This window comes from Pelophylax lessonae (genome assembly GCF_965119305.1).
Source record: "Pelophylax lessonae genome assembly, chromosome: 3".
Classification (NCBI taxonomy): Eukaryota; Metazoa; Chordata; class Amphibia; order Anura; family Ranidae; genus Pelophylax; species Pelophylax lessonae.
Window position 1 is genome coordinate 623,153,361 of NC_138770.1, and position 23,742 is coordinate 623,177,102.

The 23,742-nt window shown below is 44.3% G+C and overlaps 1 protein-coding gene across 1 annotated transcript in view; it reads left to right on the forward strand.

The window, feature by feature from the left end:
• The window catches only part of ANGEL2 (angel homolog 2), a gene marked incomplete at its 5' end in the record, with an annotated part of 83,860 nt that extends 77,918 nt beyond the window's left edge, over positions 1–5,942 (forward strand). The window contains 2 exons of the mRNA XM_082250987.1: positions 1,922–2,174; positions 5,580–5,942. Coding sequence (XP_082107113.1) covers positions 1,922–2,174; positions 5,580–5,728 — 402 coding nt within the window. The 3' untranslated portion in view covers positions 5,729–5,942. The remainder of the gene's footprint in view (positions 1–1,921; positions 2,175–5,579) is intronic.
• Positions 5,943–23,742: the final 17,800 nt, after the last annotated feature.

Here is a 23,742-nt window from a genome sequence, read left to right on the forward strand (position 1 = left end):
ACCCTTCGGCCACGCACTCTTTTTTGCCTACTTTTATTCAGGGGGTTCGACATTTGACTCCACCAGTGCGGTCCCCACTACCGCCTTGGGATCTAAACTTGGTGCTTTCAGCTCTACAGAAGCATCCCTTTGAAAATATTCAGGAGATTCCCCTGCTTACGCTATCCCAAAAGGTGGCATTCTTGGTGGCTATCACCTCTGCTCACAGGGTGTCGGAATTGGCGGCATTGTCTTCTCATTCCCCCTATTTGGGGGTCCACAAAGATAAGGTGGTTCTTCGACCCTATCCGTCGTCCCTACCATAGGTTGTCCCTGATTTCCATCTGAATGAAGACATTGTGTCGCCTTCCCTGTGTCCCAGTCCAAAACATCCTAAGGAAATTGCATTGCATTCCCTGGATGTGGTTCGGGCTATTTGGGTGTACCTGGCAGCTAAGGAGTCTTTTAGGAAGTCAGACTCACTATTTGTGCTTACAGATGGGCCTCCAAAAAGGAATATCCTCTTCATCTGCAACCATTTTTAGATGGATCAGACCTTTTCGATTAAGGGTCAGGTTCCTCCTTTCCCTGTGAAGGCGCACTCTACGTGGACACTCAGTGCTTCTTGGTCCTTCCGTCATCAGGCATCAGTGATGCAGGTGAGCAAGGCAGGTACTTGGTGCACACTTTTGCAAAATTTTATAAAGTGGATGTGTTGGCATCTGCGGGTGCCTCTTTTGGCTACAAGGTTTTGCAGGCTGCCGTTTAGGGGGCTTGTTCCCTCTTTGGGAGTGTACTGTTTTCCAGGTGGGTTGCAGTTGTTTTGGTTGAGCTTCTGTTACCTGGTTGGCTATGGTTTTAGCCTTAGGAAATTTTTCTTGCTGTTCCCACCCCTCATGTTTGATACTGCTTTGGCACGTCCCAATGGTCATGAAGATCAGGCGCTGTGTCAGTCAATAAACGAAAAAGAAAATGGGATTTTTGACTTACCGTAAAATCAATTTCTCTGATGTTTGATGGACACAGCACCCACCCCTCTATGGAGTTGTAATTCTTCTTACACTGCTTGTTACAAAACTGAGTACCTATAGCAGAGAGGGGGAGTATACCTCCTAGGACTGCCCATAGGCTTAGTCAATTTATTTTTCTGCTTCGTGTCCTACTCCTGTAGGGGGCACACAGGGATATTCTTGAGCAAAACCTGTACCACTCTGTGCGTGATTTGAGGCTAGGACGGAGGTTCACCTTCCAGCAGGACAATGACCCCAAACACACTACTAAAGCAACACTTGAGTGGTTTAAGGGGAAACATGTAAATGTGTTGGAATGGCCTAGTCAAAGCCCAGACCTCAATCCAATAGAAAATCTGTGGTCAGACTTAGACTGCTGTACACAAGCGCAAGCTATCCAACTTGAAGGAGCTGGAGCAGTTTTGCAAGGGGGAATGGGCAAAAATCCCAGTGGTAAGATGTGGCAAGCTCATAGAGACTTATCCAAAGCGACTTGGAGCTGTGATTGCCGCAAAAGGTGGCTCTACATTGACTTTAGGGGGGTGAATAGTTACGCACATTGACTTTTTCTGTTATTTTGTCCTATTTGTTTTTTGCTTCACAAAAAAAAAAAACATCTTCAAAGTTGTGGCCATGTTCTGTAAATTAAATGATGCAAATCCTCAAACAATCCATGTTAATTCCAGGTTGTGAGGCAACAAAACACAAAAAAAATGCCAAGTGGGGATGAATTCTTTTGCAAGGCACTGCAGCTACCCAGATTATTTCTGCATGTCAGATGCAGCAAAATTAATAGAATATGAATGATTATTCATGCCTTTTGTTTTCATTCTTCGGCTGCCCTACAAAAGCAGTAAGAGATTTAGCATGTTGATAACTTGATCAGTAGTCACTCATTTTGGTTACCAATTAAGTCTTTGGGTTCCCCTCAGCACTGTGATCTCAGGAGGGGGGGGGGGGGGGATGCATATCTTTGTGTTTTTACTTCGATTTTAAATCCTATGCTATGTTTCTTTATCAGGGAGCAATCAAATCTGCACCACCACTTCAGCCTCTCCTCAGTATATTCCCATGTGTTCCCGGACTCTGGGGTGCCCGAGGTCACCACCTGCCACTCCAAATCTGCCGTCACTGTGGATTACATCTTCTATTCTGCAGCCGACAGTGACGTTTTTGCCCAACCAGGTATAACCTGAATTGTGTTATGCTCATTGTTTTCTGATAGATCTGGTAATAAATACTTTCATGTAATGTAAAAGCTAGAGCTTAGAGGATAAAGCGCTCCCGAGTGGGGCTGAAGGGGTGTGTGTGTGTATATGTATATACACATGTGTGTGTGTATATATATATATATATATATATGTGTGTTTGTGGGCTACTCTGAGAGTGGACAGGAGGAACTTTAAAAGGACAGCTTCACTGAAAGTGATTTTTTTTTTTTAATGCAAAAAAAAATGCAAAAAAAGTTATTGAAGCTCACTGTTATTTAGAATCAAACATTTAGTAAAAGCTAATTTTATAAATATGAAAAAATGATGTGGGTGGATCTGTAGGCAATTTTCAAACAACGAGCACTAGATGGCGCACAAGGACTATGATTGTTTCACATAGTTCAGGGGTCTCCAAACTTTCTGAAAAAGGGCCAGTTTACTTTAGTACTTTAGACTTTATAGGGGGGGGGGGGGGGGTCGGACTGTGGCATTTGGGTGTACAAAGTGTCATGGTAACAGTGGAAGTAAACAGTCCCCCATCACTGGTGTTATTTGGAGGATTGGTACCCCATCATTGGTGTCTTTGGGAGCAATTGTGCCGCATCATTAGTGTCATTGTGAGGTATTGTGCCCCATCATTGGTGTCATTGTGAGGTTTTGTGCCCCATCATTGGTGTCATTGTGAGGTTTTGTGCCCATCATTGGTGTCATTGTGAGGTTTTGTGCCCCTTCATTGGTGTCATTGTGAGGTTTTGTGCCCCGTCATTGGTGTCATTGTGAGGTTTTGTGCCCCGCCATTGATGTCATAATTTGGGACTCTTTGTTGGTGCCATTGGGAGTTACTGTGCCCCATCATTCAATGTCATTGGTAGGATTTGTGCACCATTGTTGGTGTCATTTGGAAGAATTGTACCCTTCATTGGTGTCAGTGAATAAAATAGTGCCCCAAGGGCCAGATAAATGCAAGCCAAGAGCTGCATCTGGCCCCCGGGTCGCAGTTCGGAGACCACTGACATAGATGGATGACGTTTCTTCATCTGCTGTGTTATATGGCGATGTTATGATGGGGTGTGTAGATTTCACGCTAAAACAGAGAGTTGCCTGTATTGCTAAAATGAATTTTAAAGACTTTTGCTTCAAAGGGTCAGAGTACTGAAAATGAATAATCCAGTGTTTTGTAGTTGCTAAGGAGTTAAAGCACAGGGCCATTTGTTGTTCCGAGGAACTGTTGATGAGATCTTTGCTCTTAAAGTGGAACTAAATCTTCTGCGGATCACTGGAGCTCTTGCCAATAACGTTCATGTATGCATATCATCCTTGTACATTATGGCAGGCTTACACCCTAGTATGCCCTCTTTCAGCGATCCAAGGTGCACGCTTCCCCTTTGTTCACGGTCACTACCAACTTCTGGTCTTTTTCTCATTTTGGTCATTGGGTCACCACTGCGCCATTCTTAGCATGCTACAGATATCAGGCATGGGTCGGAGCATACACTGAAGTGTACATAAATATGATAATTGATGGCATATAGGTAAAAGCTGTTGTATTAGATTTATTTATTTTTTTTAAATATAGTTCTGCATTAGGTTCAGGGGTCTGCACAATTGCTGTGTCCATTATGAGGGGCTCTGACTCTTTCTGAATTGTGAAATTATTCCATCACCTGTTGGGTGCTGCAACCGCTATTGCTGGTAAGGGAACCTGGCAGTGAAGCCTTGTGGCTTCACAGCCGGTTCCCTACTGTGCTGCGCTCTCTTACTACCCCGGTAGCAGAGGGAGGAGGAGGGCGGCCGAACTGGTGACGTACCTCGCCGTGGCGAGGTCCGATGGACATGGGGACAGGGTACCTGTCAAAAACAGGTACCCCCTCCCCCTTCCGAAAGGAGCCAAATGTGGCACCAAATCAGATAAGCAGAGGTTTCACTTTCATTATGAAATTAGCACATTTAAAGTGATACTCGGTTTTGTTTTTAAATGACAAACATGTTATACCTACCTGCTCTGTGCAGTTGGTTTTGCACAGAGCAGCCCGGATCCTCCTCTTCTGGGGTCCCTGGCTGGAGCTCCTGGCCCCTCCCTCCCTTCAAGTGCCCCCACAGCAAGCAGCTTGCTATGGGGGCACCCGAGCTGAGCCGCAGCTCCATGTGTCCATTCATGTGGTTTTGGCCCCACCCCCCGTCTCTCCTCATTGGCTAACTGACTTTGACAGCAACGAGAGCCAATGGTGCCGCTGTTGTGTATCAGCCATTCGGGACTATCCCTCATGATTGGCTGTGGCACTCGTGGGCATCGCTGGATCGAGACAGGGCTTAGGTAAGCATTGGGGGAGGGGCTGAGGGGGGCTGTTGCACACAGGTTTTTTTATCCTATTGTATAGAATAGAATGCATTAAAAACCTTCTGCCTTTACAGCCCCTTAAATTTTTAGAAAGTTTGGTGTTAAGGGGATACCCATTATTGGCTAATACATTTTATTTTTAGACATTTAGATTGGATTGTAAACTCAAGCCAAATGTTAAGTTTAATGTCAACCTGAGCCCAGACTGAACAAATGTACAAATTTAAAGCAGATCTCCAACCAAAGGGGAGGTTCTACTTGTTTGCATCCTCCCCTCCGCTGCCACGTTTGGCATTTCTTACCGGGGGGGGGGGGGGGGGGTTTACCTGTTTTTGACAGGTACCTGCTCCCACTTCCAGTCAGATCCGAGCCAGAGGTTCAGCCCCTCCTTCCCCCGCAGCCTTTTGGGACACATCACAGGTCCCAGAAGACTACGGGACCTTTCACAAAGCGCAGCGTGACTTGCGCATGCACAATAGGAAACTGGCTGTGATGCTGCAAGGCTTCCCTTACAATGCCAGCGCCTGATCCTAAAGCCGATTAAATAATCGGCTCAGGTGAGGACATCACTGGATCCCTGGACAGGTAAGCGTCCTTGTAATAAAAGTCAGCAGCTATTTGTGGCTGTCAGGGGAGCCTGGAGCTCCTCTTTAATGTGGCGTTAAACCCAAAACCAAGAATGCAAAATTTTGCAGCTTACCAATCATTGTATTCGATTTTAAGCCTTTTTTCCCCCTCTGTTTCCATGTGGTAAACTGGCCAGTAACACACCTCCTGTATTAGAGTGCCCCCCACTCTGGATGAAGAAGCAACAGAGACACCTTTGGACTGCAGATTAATTTCTCCACACTGCTTATAGCCACAGAGATGAACGTGGGCTTGTTTTATGGTGTTTTTACTTCTTGTTCAGAATAGGAAAATACTTTAGCATGCATAGTCTGAACACAGGTTCACTTTAAGACCGATCTCCCTGCGAAGAAATATTTACCACAAGCACCATGGGATGTAGCTCCTGTTTGATTGTTTTTTGTCTCGTTCCAGGAGCCAGTGTTCCCTATAATGGGCTGCAGCTTCTTGGAAGGTTGACCCTTCTTACTGAAAAAGATTTATGGAGCGTCAATGGCCTTCCCAATGAGACCAATTCCTCCGACCACCTCTCGCTGCTAGCCAGGTTCCGGCTGGAGGTATGATATCTGCCGCCCGCCGTTTTAGACATGTTCTCATTTTCTTTTAGAGAAACACCCAGAACCTTTATGAATCTGGGCTTTAATTTATTTTAGTTTTTATGACTTGTGTTTTACTTGTACTTTTTAATAATTTGTATTCTGAATTTTGTGCCATTTGTAAAATGCCCCGTATCAGGGAAGAGATTGTAAATATTTTCTAATACAAAATAATAATAAAAAAAAATTGGATTATTTGTCTTCTATTTTCTAGATGTATTTGTTTTTTTACCTATAACAACCCAGCCTGGTGAAGTGACATCACAGCTCCTCATTTGGTGGTGGGCAGATTAGGGGTCAAGTCCTGGGGAAAAAAAGTGTGGGAACTCACCCCCATGACCATCCCCCCCCCCGCTGACATTGCAAAAAAGTACCTAAAATGCCGTATTCTGTGCTAAACAGTACAAATATCAATATTTAAACTATAAACATCTTTTAGCAATGTGTTTAAGTTAAACAAAAGTCAAAAATCATATTTCTCTATTTACACGAAGGTCAGGCTAATATAACCCAGCCACCAAAGAGTTACTCCTTACATCAGAGTCTGTAGGATTCCCCTTTACAGGGCAGGGGAACTCTGACATAAAGGGGAATTTTGCAGATCAGGATCTAAAGGGGAACTCTGATATGGGGGGGGGGGCTCTGGTGACCAGAGACCACCTTATGTCAGAGTCCACTGCTTTCCCCTTTACATCAGGGTCTGCAGCATTGCCCTTTACACATCAGAGCTCCCCTTCACATCAACATCCACAGAGTTCCCCCTTGCACTGTAAGGGGAAATCCTGCACACTGATGTAAAGGGTAATTCCGGGAACTCTGAAGTAGGGGGACTCTGGTGACCAGAGACCACCTTCCGCAGAGTGAATGCACTAAGGAAGGGAGGGGGGTACTGATATAAGGGGGAACCTTTTATAACAGTGCCCCCTTACATTATTGTATTCACCAACCTGACACCCCCCAGTGCGCTGGTGACCCGGCTTCAGCTGTGCAGCGCGCTGCGGTATATGAATCTGCCTAAACCCGAAACAGAGAAAATAGTCCACTTACTGTCCCTGCTCCTACTAAACACTGGGGGCATGGAGACATTTATTTTCTAAATAGCTGCACAGCGGGGGTTGTCTAATGGCTGGTGGTCCCCCCTTGACAGTGGCCCTGCCTGCAGGACGCAGATGCTAATGGGAACGGTGTTCCTGCTGTGAAAAAAGAATGGGAACGCTGTTCAGATGTGTTCCTGCAGGACTCGAGCCCTGGGGCAGATCCTGAATGCTGCTAAACATACTCTCTGCAGCATTTTCCTGTGAGTTTAGGGTGGAGTGGGGCTTTTAGGCCTTAAAGTAGTTGTAAAGCTTAAATATTTTTTACCTTTAATGCTTCGCTTGCATTAGAGTAAAAAATGTTTAGGTGTTAGCATCCCCCCCCCCCCCCCCGCTATTTACTTACCTAAGCCCTCAGTTGATCCGGCGCTGTGCACATCTGCAGCTCTTCTCTTCCCCTCACTTCCAAATCTCACTGGCTTTGCTAGGGCAGCAGGAGCCACAGCGGGGCTTGGGTGCGAGCAGGCACGGGTCCCCCCTTGGGAACAAGTTTCCCATGGGGGCACTGGAGAGAGAGGAGGGCCAGGAGCGCCAGCAGAATATCGGAAAGGAGGAGGTTCGCGGCCGCTCTGTGCAATTTTATTGCACAGAGCAGGTAAGTATAGACCTGTGTTATTTATTTTTTTGATTTACCTTTACAATTACTTTAAAGAAGTGCAATTATTGATAGTGGTCAATGTTCAACCCAGAACAGGACCTCTGCTCGATTACACAGCTGTGCCTCTTTAGGGGTCAGCACGAGAGAGGGTGAGTATTACAGCAAAAGGTGCTTTATTTTTCCTACAGCAAAACCATGATATCAAAATAAAATCATAGATGGCATTGGGCTTTAAGTTGTTATAATAGTGCAATCTTGCCTCTCAGGGGGTAGGTACGTGTGCTGTTTTTACTTCCTAGCAGCTTTCAGTCAGGCTGTAAGGCCCCTCATGGATGCTGAATTATCTCCTGCACAGGACTACTAACTGAAACTGTTCCCAAAAGATGTGCATTTAGCATGCATTATATTGTGAAAAGTATTGGGATGCCTGCCTTTACACACACATGAACTTTAATGGCATCCCAGTCTTAGTCCGTAGGGTTCAATATTGAGTTGGCCCACCACCCTTTGCAGTTATAACAGCTTCCACTCTTCTGGGAAGGCTGTCCACAAGGTTTAGGAGTGTATCTATGGGAATGTTTGACCATTCTTCCAGAAGCGCATTTGTGAGGTCAGGCGCTGATGTTGGATTAGAAGGCCTGGCTCGCAGTCTCCACTTTAATTTATCCCAAAGGTGTTCTATCTGGTTGAGGTCAGGACTCTGTGCAGGCCAGTCAAGTTCCTCCACCCCAAACTCACTCATCCATATGTTTATGGACCTTGCTTTGCGCACTGGTGTGCAGTCATGTTGGAACAGAAAGGGGCCATCCCCAAACTGTTCCCACAAAGATAAGAGCAAGAAATTGTCCAAAATGTCTTGGTATGCTGACACCTTAAGAGTTCCCTTTACTGGAACTAAGGGGCCCAGACCAACCCCTGAAAACAACCGTACACCATAATCCCCCCTCCACCAAATGATTTGGACCAGTGTCCAAAGCAAGGTCCATAAAGACATGGATGAGCGAGTTTGGGGTGGAGGAACTTGGCTGGCCTACACAGAGTCCTGATCCCAACCCAATAGATAACCTTTTGAGATGAATTCGAGCGGAGACTGCAAGCCAGGCCTTCTCTCCAACATCAGTGCCTGACCTCACAAATGAGCTTCTGGAAGAATGGTCAAACATTCCCATAGATACACTCCTAAACCTTGTGGACAGCCTTCCCAGAAGAGTTGAAGCTGTTATATCTGCAAAGGGTGGGCCAACTCAATATTGAACCCTACAGACTAAGACTGGGATGCCATTCAAGTTCAAGTTCAAGTGCATGGCAAAAGCAGGTGTCCCAATACTTTTGACAATATAGTGTATGTTATTCACCTGTGAAAGCCTCCCTATGTAGACTTCTAAAGTCCTGAGTGTGCTACGGGGTGCCCCTACCTTGGATGTCATTTCAACAGTCCTGGGTGACTCAGAGCTGCCGCTCGAGTGACTCTATAGTACTTTGTGCCTCCCCTGGCAGAATCTGTAGGCAGGAGCTGGGTCAGCACAGAGCGTAATAAGACACTCCCAGAGGAGGGGATGGCTGTCACATTTAAGGGGGCTGCACTAGGAAATCGCCTTGGAATTGTCAAATATTCTAACAAGTTCAAAAGTACATTGCAACTAAATAAAATATAATTTATGGGAAAATAACATTGCAAGTAAGAAATTTAAACACTTGTTTGTGATTTTACCTGCAATCACTACATGCCGACAGTCTCTTTTATTACATTGCCTATGTCTGAACTAGCAGTGAAAACTACTACTAATAGTCCTGTATTGAAATGCCATAGGTCCAGATACCCATGCAGAAAAGCAGCGATCTTAATGTGATAGAATATGCAGTTCTCCATCCTGCATGTCAGTTGTACTAGTAAATGATGCGTGCGGAGTGGAAGCGAATGGAGATTAAGGTGCCTCTGCTGAATCCTGGAAGTGTCTCACCTAATCCAGCTGTCACTGTTGATATCAGTCAGCTCTGCTCCGCAGATAAATGCAGCATTAATCTTAAGAGGATCCCCACTGGGGAATTAAGTAGATCTTTGCAATTTTAATGCTCTTCTCACTGTGTCATACTCTGCCAGCAACCACTTTGTTCAAGTGTACCTGTCTCTAACACACCGCAGTGGCTGCCTGACTGTACTTTAGAAACCAGCAACAACACTGACACAGAAAAATAATTTGCAACTAAATTTCAGTCTGTCTGAAAAGCAGGATATAGCTTTAAAAGGAACACTGAGTGCATTCAATAAACCCTCTCTGGAGTGAACAGTTGTGTACAAATAGGCCGGCCATACACCGTTCAAGTCTCTGCCGGTTCAGCTGATTTAAACCTTTATTGGGCAGTCAAAATGTACACAGGGTGAATGTTTATCGATCAATCCGCTTGTGTACTACCAGCCTGCCGGAATAGTTTCCAATTATCGCAAGCGACTGCTATAGACGCTAGCCTTAATCACGGTCTTCTCCCAGCAGAAATGCGCCCCCCCCCCCCCACCTCCTTCCTGTTGGGAGTGGACAATTGCTGATTCCCCTGTTAGCACTGTCTGGGTTGGTGGGGGAATAGTGCAAATTTCAAAATTGTACCGTGTATGGCTGGCCTTAAGGCCCGTACACGCGATAAGAAAATCTGAAGGGAAATTTCGTCCGACGACCGATCTGCCGATTTTCGGATTGTTAGTACGGTGCTTTCGACAGCCAACTCCGACTTTTCGGCCGAAAAAATCCTGATGTGCAGGCTTTAAAATTTTTATCGTCTGTCAACACAACGTCCGATTTTTGTCTCATTAGTACATTGTTTGACAGAAAAAAATCTTAAGAGTAAGACTAGGCATGCTCAGAGACGAAAGAACACATACAAAGCAATCTAACACATGACATCACTTCTGAAGTAGAATTCTGTCGTACGGGAAAATTCGTATGAAAATAACCTCTTCACTTTCCACATCAAACTAGCATGCCACAAAAAACGGACGCCAGATCGTTCGATAATCTGATCGTGTGTACGGGGCTTTAGTCTCGGTTCACGCTTGTGTGATTGCGAACAGGTGTGATTGCAATGCACATTTTCAGTGCGAGTTTGCCTTGCGTTTTTCAATATTAACAGCGCGATTGTAATGTGAATTGATTGCGTTGATCATTTTAATTAGGCTCAGATGCGATTTCTGCTCAGGCCAATGCAAAAAAATGGGTGTAAACGTCCTGTGCACTTCCTGGTCTTTGTGGGGAGAGTACTGTCCGTGTGGTTTGTGTTGTGTGGCGTGGTGTTCTTTTGGCAGGATGTTTCATATGCCCTTGGTAATGGCAGCAGTTGCTACTGCTGCAGTCCTGATCGAGAAGGACAAAGTGAGGAGGAGGAGGAGGCTGATGAGAAGTCGAAGATATTGGGTCCATGCAATCATTTCAAATAGGGAAGAGAGCAGTCAGTTCAGTGTCCTCTATAAGGAGGGGTGGAGCTGAGGGGAAAAATCTACATAAAAAAAAAATAAGAATTCGCACATATTTGAACTGATGATGCGAGTCCAGACCGATTTACATTGATGTCTATTGAGACTAAATTCGCAACGCAGCGCTGTAAACTCGCACGTGACCCTTTTTTCTTCATCGCATTACATTCGCATCTGAATCACAATGCATAGATGTGAACCACCGTCATGAATACAATGTATTTTGGGAAGACATGCGAATCTAGACTTTTTGTAACGCATTGCGTTCGCAGTAAACTCGCTCACGTGTGAACCGGCACTTAGGGCCATGTCACACTAGCAGCTTTGCAGCAGACATCTGTAACTGATGCAGATCTCTCTGCTTCTTATTGTGTCTTGCAATTTTCAGCTGGCTACTTTAGCTAATTACAGTGCTTGACAGATAAAACATTTATAGCACTATCAACCTTGTACTGTACTACACAAGTGTTGCAACAGTGATAGTAAGTAGTGCTGACAACCCAAAAAGAAATTAAATGAATATCTGTGTCACAAGTCCATATGTGACGTGAGTCACTTTCTTTGGGGGGCTTGTGGAACCCAGATTGCTTAGGGAGGTTGGGAGACTCCTCATCCAGTTTCCCCAGTCCTTCCTATGTGTAAGTCACCCTGTGTCTTTTAGGGGCACAGGGTGACCAAGAACCCCAGTCAGGTCTGCTCTGCACTAATCAGACTCTTTCTAGTGGGGTGTGGGTTTGTTGTTGAATACCTGCATTCCATTGTTCTATTGTTCCTGTCTGCCTTGAGTAAGCTTATTATGGGATGTCTGTGTCACAAGTCCATACATAAGTGCTCAGTGCATAAAAGGCCAAAACTTGTGTGTGAAGGAAATATAATAAATTTATGACTGTACTCCATGCTTGTGTACTCATCACAAAAGACTCTTGGCTCTAGAAAAATGTTTCACAACCACCTGTTATTCTCCATCTATGGTCACCCCCAATATTCCAGTGCACTTCTGCTAGTGTTCTATCCAATGCACATATAACCAGCTCCAATGACTCTGTATTGACTCCAGAAGAGCACAGCTGGCAACATAATAAAGTGGAGAAAGCTTCCATAGTGTAATTCCATGTATTAAGGAGCCTGCTCCTGAAGAAATCCATTGGTTATGATAAAATGTGTTGGGGCGGCACTCCCTGGTTACTTGCAATTTCATTACAAGCTTTTGTGAGTGCATTGGATTTTATCTGTTTTATTTTAATAAATGAAATTACACCATGTAAGCTTCCTCTTCTCTATTTCTATGCCAGCTTTGCTCCCTTGGGTTCCTAACCTTGGCTGGTTATGTATGCATTGGATAAGCCTGTATTACACCAGAAGAAGTGCATAGGAACATGGGAAGAGACCATAAGTGGAGAATACCAGGCGCTTGTTTTGACTCTTGCTAGCACTAGGGGTCATACATTTCATGTGAGTGAAAGAGCCACACACTTGTGTAGTACAGTCGAAGGTCAATAGTGCTGTGGATGTTTGTTTTATCTGGCAAATAGCTTAGGCAGCTTGTAGCAGCAGCTGTCCAGCTAGGATTTACAGTAAACCCCCCTCTATTGCGGGGGTTACGTTCCGGACCCAGCCGCGAAAAGTGAAATTCCGCGAAATAGAAAAACCCTATTAAAATGCATTGTAGGCATGATTTTTTTACTGTCACTGTACGTGTAGAAGCATTTTAAGGTCTATAAACACACTTTTAAAACAATAGAAACTCATTTAAACACATAAAAGATACTTAGAGACAGAGCAAGAGCTATGAAAAACACAAAAATCTTTCATTTTTAATGATTTATATAGTAAAATAACATTACAAAAAAAAACCGCGAATTACCGGGACCGCAAAAACTGAACCGCGATGTAGCGGGGGATTACTGTATTTATTCAGTTTTCATATAGCGTAGGTAATTCAGAATTTCGTAATTACAATGCTTACTGGAGTGCAGTGAATACCCGCAGCTGTATTAGATAGCAGAAGTGACCAAAGCTTGCAAGAGCAGGGCAGAAAAGCTTTTTTGAGTCTGGGCAAAGCACATTACTATTATTCAGGATTTATATAGCAGTTACAGTTTTCATAGTGCTATACAATATAAAGGGAGACAATACAATTCAATACAAGTGGGTTAGGAGGGCCCTGCTCCTGCAAGCTTACAATCTAATAGGGAGGGACTGGGGAAAGAAATGGTAGTAACTGTGAGGGATAAATTGATTGGAGATGTAGAAAATTTGGTTGTTGGCTGAAGGCAGGATGATAGGCCTCCCTGAAAAGATGAGTTTTCAAGGATCCTCTAAAAGTTGACAGAGCAGGAGACAGCTGGACAGATTGGGGTAGTGCGGTCCAGAGGATGGGAGAGGCTCTGGAGAAGTCCTGGAGATGAGCATGGGAGGAGGAGGCAAGGGAGCTAGAAAACAGGAGGAGTGAAGAAGACAGTTTGTGTGATACTTGGAGACCAGATTGGTGATGTAGCTTAGGGCAGAGTTGTAAATGGCTTTGTATGTTAGTGTTTTGAATTTTATTTGTTTGGGCAATGGGAAGCAAGTGGAGGGATTGGCAGAGAGGGATGGCAAACACTGAGCAGTTGATAAGGTAGATGAGTCTGGCAGCAACATTCATGATAGACTGAAGAGGGAATAGCTTGCGGAGAAGTAGGCCAATGAGAAGGGAGTTACAGTAGTCAAGGCGAGAGATAACAAGTGAGTGAAAATAAGTTGCTTAGTGGTTTCAATGGGACATGTTATGGAGATGTTATGGAGGTGGAGTCTGCAAGATTTGGACAACAATCGGATTTGGGTCTGAAAGGAGACATCGGGAGTCCAGGATTACACCTGGCACTGATGGTTGTATTATTGATCTTGATGGAGAAGTCAGGGGAGGGGGCACAGCACAGAAAATATTACAGGCTCCGTTTTAGAAAGATTGAGTTTCAGGAAGTGGTGTGACATTCATGCTGATATATTTCTGTTAGTAATGCGAGAGGAGAATGCAGGAGTAGTGAGATTTCTGTGTCCTCGGCATAGGGTTGGTACTGTGGAAGCCATGGGAATTTATCAATTGACCGAGGGAGGAGGTGTAAATGGAGAAGAGGAGGGGTCCGAGGACAGAACCTTGGGGGACCCCTACAGAAAGAGGAAGTGGAGACAGTTATAGGTAACACTGAACGAGCGCTGTGATAGGTAAGAGGAGAACCAAGAGAGCAGAGCTGAAGGCCAAGAGTGGAGTTTTTTAAGGAGGAGAGGATAGTCAACAGTAGCAAAGGCCGCAGAGGTCTAGTAGTACGAGTATGGCATAGTGGCCATTGGTTTTAGTAGTTCGTAGATCAATAATGCATTTTTAGAAGGGCAGTTTCAGTGGAGTGAGCAAAAGCCAGGCTAATTGGTCAAGCAGGTTGTTGTCGGTGAGGTAGGAGGTGAGACTGTAATGGCGCCTTTCCACTGCATGGAACCGAACGGTTCGGCTCGCTTTTGTGCTTTTCACTGCTGGTACCGCATGGTATAGTGTAGGAACGGTTCGATACGGTACGGCGGCGCTTTTCCACTGCATAGAACCGAACAGTACGGCTCTCAAAAACAGTACCTACTCGATTGTGGTTCCAAGAGGTACCATACCCGGTACCATATCCCACAATCCTTTGCATGCAGTCACTACTAGCCACTGATTGGTCAGAGAATCCCACCCACCCCGTTGTTATCCCACCCACTTAACTTTAGTACTACTTTAGTAGAAAAGCAAATCATACCGAACCGTTCCAACACCGTACCATGCGGTACCAGCAGTGGAAAAGCAAGCAGTAGAGCCGAGCCGGTACTTGCAGTGGAAAAGTGCCATAAGCGTTCTAAAAGTTTTGATGCAAACAGGAGCAAGGAGATGGATCTTAAGTTGTTGAGGCTGGTGGGGTCCAGTGAGGGCTTTTTGGGTATAGGGATGATCGGCACATGTTTTAGAGGGGAGGGGAAGGTGCCAGTAGAGAGGGAGAGATTGAAGATGTGAGTGAGGGAGCATAGAAGAGGAGGGTTTACTGTAGTAGTTGTGAGGGAACAGGGTCCAGCAGACAGGTGGCAACACGGGCTTTCTGAGAGAACTTTTGCGACCTCTTTGGCAGTAGCAAGTTTAAAACTGGAAAGTGTTGGAGTGGTTTTGTACAGGATAGGTTAAGTGGAATGGATGTCTCTGCTGTGGAGATGCCCCCACAAATTGCATAAATCTTGTTTTTAAGGCTGAACTCCTGGATAAGCAGATATTTTTGAAATACATCTCCTGCGTTCTTACTTGAATCTTGGTGTGTGTTGTACATTTCTTCCAGATCTGTGCTGTAATCTAGTGTGAGACCTTTGCCTCTGTCCAGGAGCTTCCTGTAATAAAGACTGCTTCTCGCTCTACTTGTGCAGGGTGAGTGGTCTTGTCTCCGCCTCCTCCTGTAATTTTCTGCAGGCAGCCTGTATTGGGGGGAGCCTGCTGGGTCCCTCCTACAGCTCTGCTCAATGCACAGGTATGTACAGCACAGTGATGTTACCACTACATTTACAAGGTAATCTCTGGATTTTTGCAAGCGTTTGGTACACACGCAGTAGATTTATAGCTGTTGTGCCTCTTGATAATTATATTTAATTGAGGGTTTTTGAGCCTGGAGCTCCACTTTAAAGGCCTGTGCCTTAACCCATCTGAGAGCCGTTAGAATTCACTGACGCGTGCTTTTGACCTTACTCTCCCTTGTCTGGCCCCTGCACTTACCTGTGTGATTTGTGATGTCATATGGGCAAGTACAGGGAACGGATGATACTTAAGCTATACATTATACCAGTGGTTGATGAAAATAAAATTTGTTTCATTCCCACATAAACCGACTCCGTGTTGACAGAGGAATCCCTCCTGCTGCAATGTTGTATTCTAGCAGCAGGAGGTTTTTCTTTCGTCTGAATACAATGATCACTGCTGGTAGCTATAGCTGCTGGCAGGGATTGCGTGCAAAAACCCAGACAGGCTGCTTGTACTGAAGTGGATCAATGGATTGATTTTGGTACAACCAGCCTGTCCCATAGACGGATCAGAATTTGGCTGATTCCTGCTAAACTGGCCAGATTTTTATCTATGTCCTGGTCTTAAGCCTCGTACACACGGTCAGACTATTGGATGAATCTTTGTCCGTTTTTTGTTACATGATAGTCTCCTATCCAAAGTGAAGAGGTTACTTTTCATACGAAAATTCTCGTATGACAGAATTGAACTTCAGAAGTGATGTCATGTGTTGAATTGTTTTGTATGTGTTCTTTCGTTTCCGAGCATGAGTAGTCTTGCTCTTACGATTTTTTGGGACGAAAACTGTACTGATTCAGTCAGGGACGGGGATCCTTGGGGGGTGGATGTGCCAATGCTGCTATAGCGGATCTGCTGGGGGGGGGATCTAATCCTGGTGGGGATCCCTGCCTGATGCCACTAATTGTTTGGCCCTCTTAGGGGGTCCTGGAGACCCGCATGGCGTGCCGAGGGGTGCCGCTATTTTACTATAGAATTGTTCAGCCTCATTTTGCAGAAGTTCCCATTGAAATGCATGGACGGCCATGTTTTTATTGTATTATGTGATTGAGTTCATTAATGGAGGCCCAATGCGGAGTGAGCGGTATAATAGAAAAAAAGGTTCAATAAGTGGGACACATCTAACCTCAATGTTAACTCTTAAAAATAACACCAGATTTCATACGTACAATCCTACACTTGGTGGATGTATATATGTATTTGTAAACATGAGATTTTGACACCAAATCAAAAACACAATAAAAGCAAATATTTATTTATGTAAAAATAGCAAAATATAACACTCACATAAAAATGACATATTGCAATCTGAAAGGAAGGGGGAAAAAAAAGCAGAATATGCACAAATCTTACATTTCCCAAAAAATTAAGACGTTTATATTGTTTCCTAATGAACAGGATCATCAGAAAATACTTTAGTTAATCGCTTTATTGTCCTTTTTGTTGAAATACGACACTGAAAGTAGTTTTCCACTTTCACTGAAAGTTAAAGCCCAGCTTCAGATCTCTTTGTGCAGTAACATGGAAGTCCTCCCTTCAAGTTATTGGTCAGAACCTGGAATTTGTGGGCTAAAAACTGCAGCAAAGGGGATAATGGTCTTCAGTAACTAAATCGGGTTTTGTCTTTGACCTTCTCTAAGTGAACATGGATTCTGATTAACAAAACAATTCCAATCAAATCTGCACCATGACCAGTAAAGGAGAAGGAAAAATTGGTGTCCACACCTTCACTGCTGCACCATGCATAACAGAAATCCGACAACTTGGGGTCTTCCAAAATAGTGCAATTTTTTTTAGCTTTATCATCCATACAGGGTAAAATATGTGAATGCGTTTCAACTGTCAGACCTTAGTCCTAGCACATGTGCATTGACTAAAAGCTGAAACTCCTTTACCTTGTATTGATGATATAGCTAATAAAAATTGCCCTATTTTTTGAAGACACGGAGTTTCCAGCTGTTCTATTACACATGTTGCACCGTGGATTCTGATTCGCTGAAGTAACAACTTTGCTTGTCATGGTGGAGGGACTGCTGAAGAACCTAGGCACTATTTACATCCTCCCTTGTGTCCCAGCTGTTCTCTTCAAAGAAAATTACACTGATGCTAATTGAATGGATTGTCTGGGTGGTTACTCAAATTACAAAGTTTTGGTAAATCTAAAAACAAAGTAAACAGATATGACTGAAATGTGTATGGAAAGCCTCAATCTTTCTTTACAGAAACTGATGCCTATATGTGGCTGAGTAGTACTTGCCAATCAATGGTTCTCAGGATTGCAGTTGGCGGTCCCTAGCTATCCTCTTACACTCTGCTGTAGCAGACTGACTGCATGGTGCAGGGACCAGCCAAGATTGGAACCATCTATGGGCAGGTTGATTGTACCCAAGTCGATTGATGGATTTTCCGCATGTGGTTAATGCCAGCGACTATAGCTGCTAGCAATAATCATTGTGCTTTTCCAGGAGGGGAAACATAATAGCTCCAGGGAAGGGATTCCTCCATCAAGACGGACTGTTTAGATAGGGGAAACAAGTGATTTTCTTTCCTGCAACCCATAATTGCAGGATAGAAAATTGCTCCATCTATGGGCAGCTTTAGATTCCTCATGTGCATGACATCATTGATACCAGAAAGAAAATATCCCTTCATCGCATCACTGCAAATAATTCATAGCACCATTCTACTCATGAAACGAGGTGTGCAGAAACGCGTACTCAGCTGTGGGTTCTATTTTCTGAGCACCTTTGTGCAGCATGGATGAATAATGAATGAGAAAGGGAGGATGGTTGGTTGTCTACTTGGCTATGAAATGCTGTACAGACATTCCCTACAAAGGGGAAAGGTGAGTGATTACCCAGGGAAATTTATCCTGACTGATTCTTTCCTTAACCTTAGTGAAGCATAGAAATTTCCAGTACAATTGAACATTATCCAGCATCAGATCATTGCCCGTTCCAAATAAAACAGTGAGAATGTGAAACAACCATCTAAAGATCTGTGGGGGTCCTCAGGTTAGAAACCTTAAAGGGGAAGTACAGCCAAAGCTTGTTTGCCTGTACTTCTCCTGTGGCTCAGTTCGTTCTGCACTCCTGTGCCCTGTTTTCAGCTGACAGGGGCTCGAAGCTTGCTGTTAGCTGAAGTCACTGACCTGGTCCAGGCTGGGGTAAGAGTGCAACCATATGGTCTCAGCGAGATACGAGCGCCTGGGCCAGCCGCTCCCACCTCCTCTACAACCAAGCATGCTGGGGAGTGCATGATAGAGCAGACAGTGGTGACTGTCACCAGTTCTGCTCACAGAACACTGAGAAATGAGCGATTAGCAGTGTTTGATCACTTGGTTCTCAGCCTTGGAGCCAGTAGGGGACAGATGCAGTATCAACCTAGTTAAGTTAAAAAAAAAAAAAAAAAATCTTTTAAATCTATACAATAACTCTTAGAATTCGATTCTTATACCAACAGCCGAATGTTTGATACGGAAACTGAACACCACACTACAATCTCACCAGCACTTCCTATGTAATTTGGTTGGATGGCAGCAATGTAAAGCATATATTTGGTGCCATCAGTGGTCAGACCAGAACTGACCCCAGGCAGACCATGCTGGTAAACATTATGGGAGGACTCGTCCATGTTACTTACCTGAAAAGTCTGAAGCCATAAGCCACGATCAAAGTGGAGAAGCCCTTTAAACTTACCAGCCTAATTGCAGCACAAGTAATGAGAGCTGCAACAACATTACAACACGTCACTCACATACCATTGTACTTAAAAACAGAAATTCAGATGGATCTCAGACTTTATTTTATTTAACCACTTGCCAACCAGCCGCCGTAGTTATAGCAGGTCGGCTCTGTTACGTGAAACGGCGTACCTGTACGTTGTTTCGTGTAGCAGTTAGTGGGGGCGCGGCGCGGCGCGCACGCCGATTGGCTAGAGGGGGAGCCAATCAGCTGGTCGGCACCCGCGATCACTCCCCCTAGAGACAGAACGGCAGTCTGCCGAAGTAAACATGGCAGACCGCTGTTCTGTCAGTGATGAACACAGGGATCCTGTGTTCCTGCTATTTAGGAACACAGGTCTCTGTGTTCATCCCCCTACACAGTTAGAAAACACCCCCTAGGGACACACTTAACCCTTTGATCACCCCTGGTGTTAACCCCTTCCCTGCCAGTGTCAATAGTACAGTAACAGTGCATATTTTTAGCACTAATTACTGTAGTAATGTCACTGGTCAAATTAATTTAAAAAATAAGTGCACCTTTATGGTAAAGGACAAAATGAACGTGGGTGTTGCTCATTCTCTCTTAGCCAAACTAGTTGCATCCAGTGCAGACCTAAAATAATAATTTCTGTATTCCAACTCTTCTGGAGAAGCAACAATGGATAACAGGAGGATAAAGAAGATTGACTACATGCATTGCCACTGTGTAAATAAGGTCATTAGTGGAAACCATTTATCCAGGCTTGTATTTTGGGCTTCCCTGTAGAAGATTAGGATCATGCATATTTAGAAGGACGCTGGGGATAATTTGGTGTTGATGTACGCAGTGATTTTTTTCCTAGCTGTGTGTTGCCCTCGGACTGACAATCTAAACTTGTAGAATATCAGGATTTCCTGTAGAGTTCTTAAGAGGGCAAAAGGAGAAAGAAACAAGTTTAAATTTGCAAATCTGCTTGATTTGTCTGGGCATATTAAAGAAGATAAAGTGGATCAAAAGTGCACTTATTTCTTAAATCTCACAAGCAGGGCCATACAAACCACAAAGCAAGGGAGAATTATCTCATGCGACCCATTTCAGGGAAGAAATTAGCTAAGGCTCTCACCTCACCTGACCCTATAGGACATCTACTCTGGATATTGAAAAAACAGGCCGTATATCACCGTACTGTCTCCCCAATATCTGCGGCTGACATAAAATTCACATAGTCTTCAGAAGTAGATACTATATGACAGAGAATCATTGGCCATACCAGGCAATAAATAAACAGTCTAGAGCGGAATGGTCCACTCTGTACTCTCCACTGATTGGTGGATTACTGCTCCCAGCTTCTGTAGATGAGTGCAGTCTGAAGAGCTAACGAGTACAGAGCGGCTCAGCCCTTGTCTTGCATATCTATTAGTCAGAATGCTGAGATAACCGTTCACAGCTTAGAACTCCAACCTCTTATTGCTCGGCAATTAAAACACAGGGACCCTACAGATAGTGTCTGAAGGCAGTGTGATACATCCCCTAGCAATCAGGATCTCTTTTTATTACACTTTCTGACACCAAAAATTGAGAAAGTAAAGGCCCGTACACACGTACCGATTGTCGGCCGAAAATGTTCGGCCGCCGAACGATCGGCTGATTTTCGGCTTGTTAGTATGATGCTTCCGACAGCGCACTTTCGGCCGAACAGAATCTGTCGTGCAAGCATTAAAATTTTTGTTGGCCAACACCAGAACGGCCGATTGTTCGCCAGTCAGTACAGATTTCGGCCGACAGACAGCAGATTAGCAAGACTGGGCATGCTCAGAAAAGAAAAAACACAAGGAAAGTTAACCATCACATGACATCACTTCTGCAGTCGGCTGTTGTTGGCCAACAAAATTCGTGTGCAGTCTTTTGCACTTTTCAACAGACAAGACAGCCCTTGGACAAAAGACGGCCGATCGTTCAGCCGACGATCGGTACGTGTGTACGGGGCTTAACATTGTCGGTTGCTGCAGGTAATAATATCCAGTTCTTTCTTCAGACATTTTACATTATGAAGTCTGTGGATTGCTCTGAATAAACCATGAGCACTGCACAGATGTGACATATGTTCATATATACATGCACAATTTGCATAGTTTTTTTTTTTCTCATCTGATTCCTACAGTGACCTAATAAAGCCAGCTGGGGTGCCTTCATGATGACCCTCAAGCTGCAGCTTCAAAAATAATTTGGCATTGGCAACTCCCACATTTGTCCGGCTTTAAAATGGAACGCCACGCAAACCTCTAAACTGAAAACCTAAATAGTATCTCAGTCTGTCTTTGTACTAGTGGTAATACCCACACATAGCATTTAGATTAGGAAAGGAAAAGGCAGCACTGTTGCACAATCATAATTTACTGCCTTGAACAGTACTGTAAATCCAACAAATGGATGTTGCTAACTGAAGGAGGGAGTACAGGGATGACTTCATAAGTAAGCAGCGGCTATGTCACTATCCAATCATTTCTTTGGCCAATTTGTGTTGCTTTGATAGCAGTTGAGAAACATAAGGACTTGGATAGTGTTTGGATTAAAAAATTGGCTGTACACAACTGCAAAGTTTTTGGCAACTAAGACAATGCACATACGTTATTTAGCTGTTGTCCTTCACCTACGCTTTAGGCAAACAAAAAAAAAAAAAATGATTTTTAAAGCCCGGGCATTTAATTTTGTTCAATGAACATCTCCTTGGGTCTGTTTTGATCTAAAAAATGGCGCTCTAATGTGCACACAGTTTAGTAATCTTTATGGATAATGTTCTTTCTGCCTCCATAGTTATAAGTTCAACAACAAAGGGGAACTTCAAGGCAGTGTGTTCTCCATTTTCATACATCCCTTCCACAGTAAATATCCCTCTTATACTGGGCTACAAGGTGGATCAGTTATAGGTTAGTTAGCTGCAAAGTAAAAATTGGTAAAATCACAGCTTATATTTCTGTATAATTTAAGCATGTACATGCTGGAACTAAAAACCGAACTAGAGGAATGGAAGAAGAAATTTTCATTTAAAATTAGGGTGCAAAGACCTAAAATAGTGTATAAAGCTTGAAAAGTATCTATAGCACTTACAGGATTGCCTGGTTAGGTCCTGCTTGTGAAGAATCCTCTCCAGACAGCTCCCTGTGACTGGCAGTGAAGCGGAGTGAGGAGGCAGGAAACTGATGAAGTTGCCAGGAACAATGTCTGTCACCTGGTGCTGTCCCCAACACCTAAAAACCCATTACAGCAGCTACCCCAACAACATTACCCACCACCCAAGCGTGGTGGGCAATTTTCTGGACCAATATCTGCTACCAGTGGCTTTCCACCACCCGCACCTAAAAACCCATTACAGCCACAGCCACAGCCACCGCCACCCCCACAACATTACAATACCACCTAAGCTTGGTGGGCCATTCCCTGGACCTGATAGACTAAAACCAATATCTGCCACTTGTAACTTTCAATCACCCTCACCTAAAAACCCACCACTGCAGCCAACCCTACAACACTATCCACCATCTGGACTTGGTGGGCCATTCCCAGAACCCAGGATGCCACGATTCATGACTTCCACCAGTGACTTTGCACCACCTGCACCTAAAAACCCATTACAGCAGCTGCCCCCACAACATTGAATACTACCTGAGCTTGGTGGGCCCTTCCCTGGAACTGATAGGCCAAAACCAATACCTGCTACTAGTAGCTTTCCATCAACCACACCTGAAAACCCAGCTCAACATTAGCCACCACCCAGGCTTTGTGGGCCATTCTCAAGAGGCCAGGACCCATGTCAGCCACCAGTGGCTTTCCAACAACCACGCCTAAAAACCCACCACAGCATAACAGCCACCCAGGATTGCTGGGCCATTCCCAGGACCTAGGAGACCAGAACCAATGTTTGCCATTATTGGCTTTTTAACACCTGCATCTAAAAACCCACCACTGCAGCCTCCCCCGCCGTATTACCCACCACAAATGCTTGGGGGGGGGGGGGGGGGACATTCCAGGACCCATAACTGCCACCAATTACTTTCTGTCATCCGCACCTAAAAACCCACCAAAGCAGCTGCCTTCACGACATTTCTCAGGCTTGGTGGCCATTACCAAGTCTGCATGTCATGATCAAGGTTGAGATATGACCTTTCATCATATGTGCTGGTATTTCAAGTACAGAGGTTACTGTTAATATGGAAACAATGTTTTCTAGTACACAGGTAATAAAGGACTGCTTCCACCTTAAGAACTGACCTTTTTAATTTTCCATTTTGTCCTGTTGCCCCAGTTTATTGGGCTTTCGGTTTTTGACTGAGCAGCTATGCTTACATCATCTGTACAAATGTATACCTGCAGCCAAAAAGTCAGGAGGCCCATCAATTCCAGCTGTCCCCCGCTAACTAAGCAACACTTATGGACCATTAAATGGATTTTTCTATGCGGTATCTTCTGACCAGCATGATTCTGTGTAGATAGAAGTATTATTATGCCTGTGTGCATGAGGCTTAATGCATATAAAAATATGAAAGTCTCATTAAACATTTTA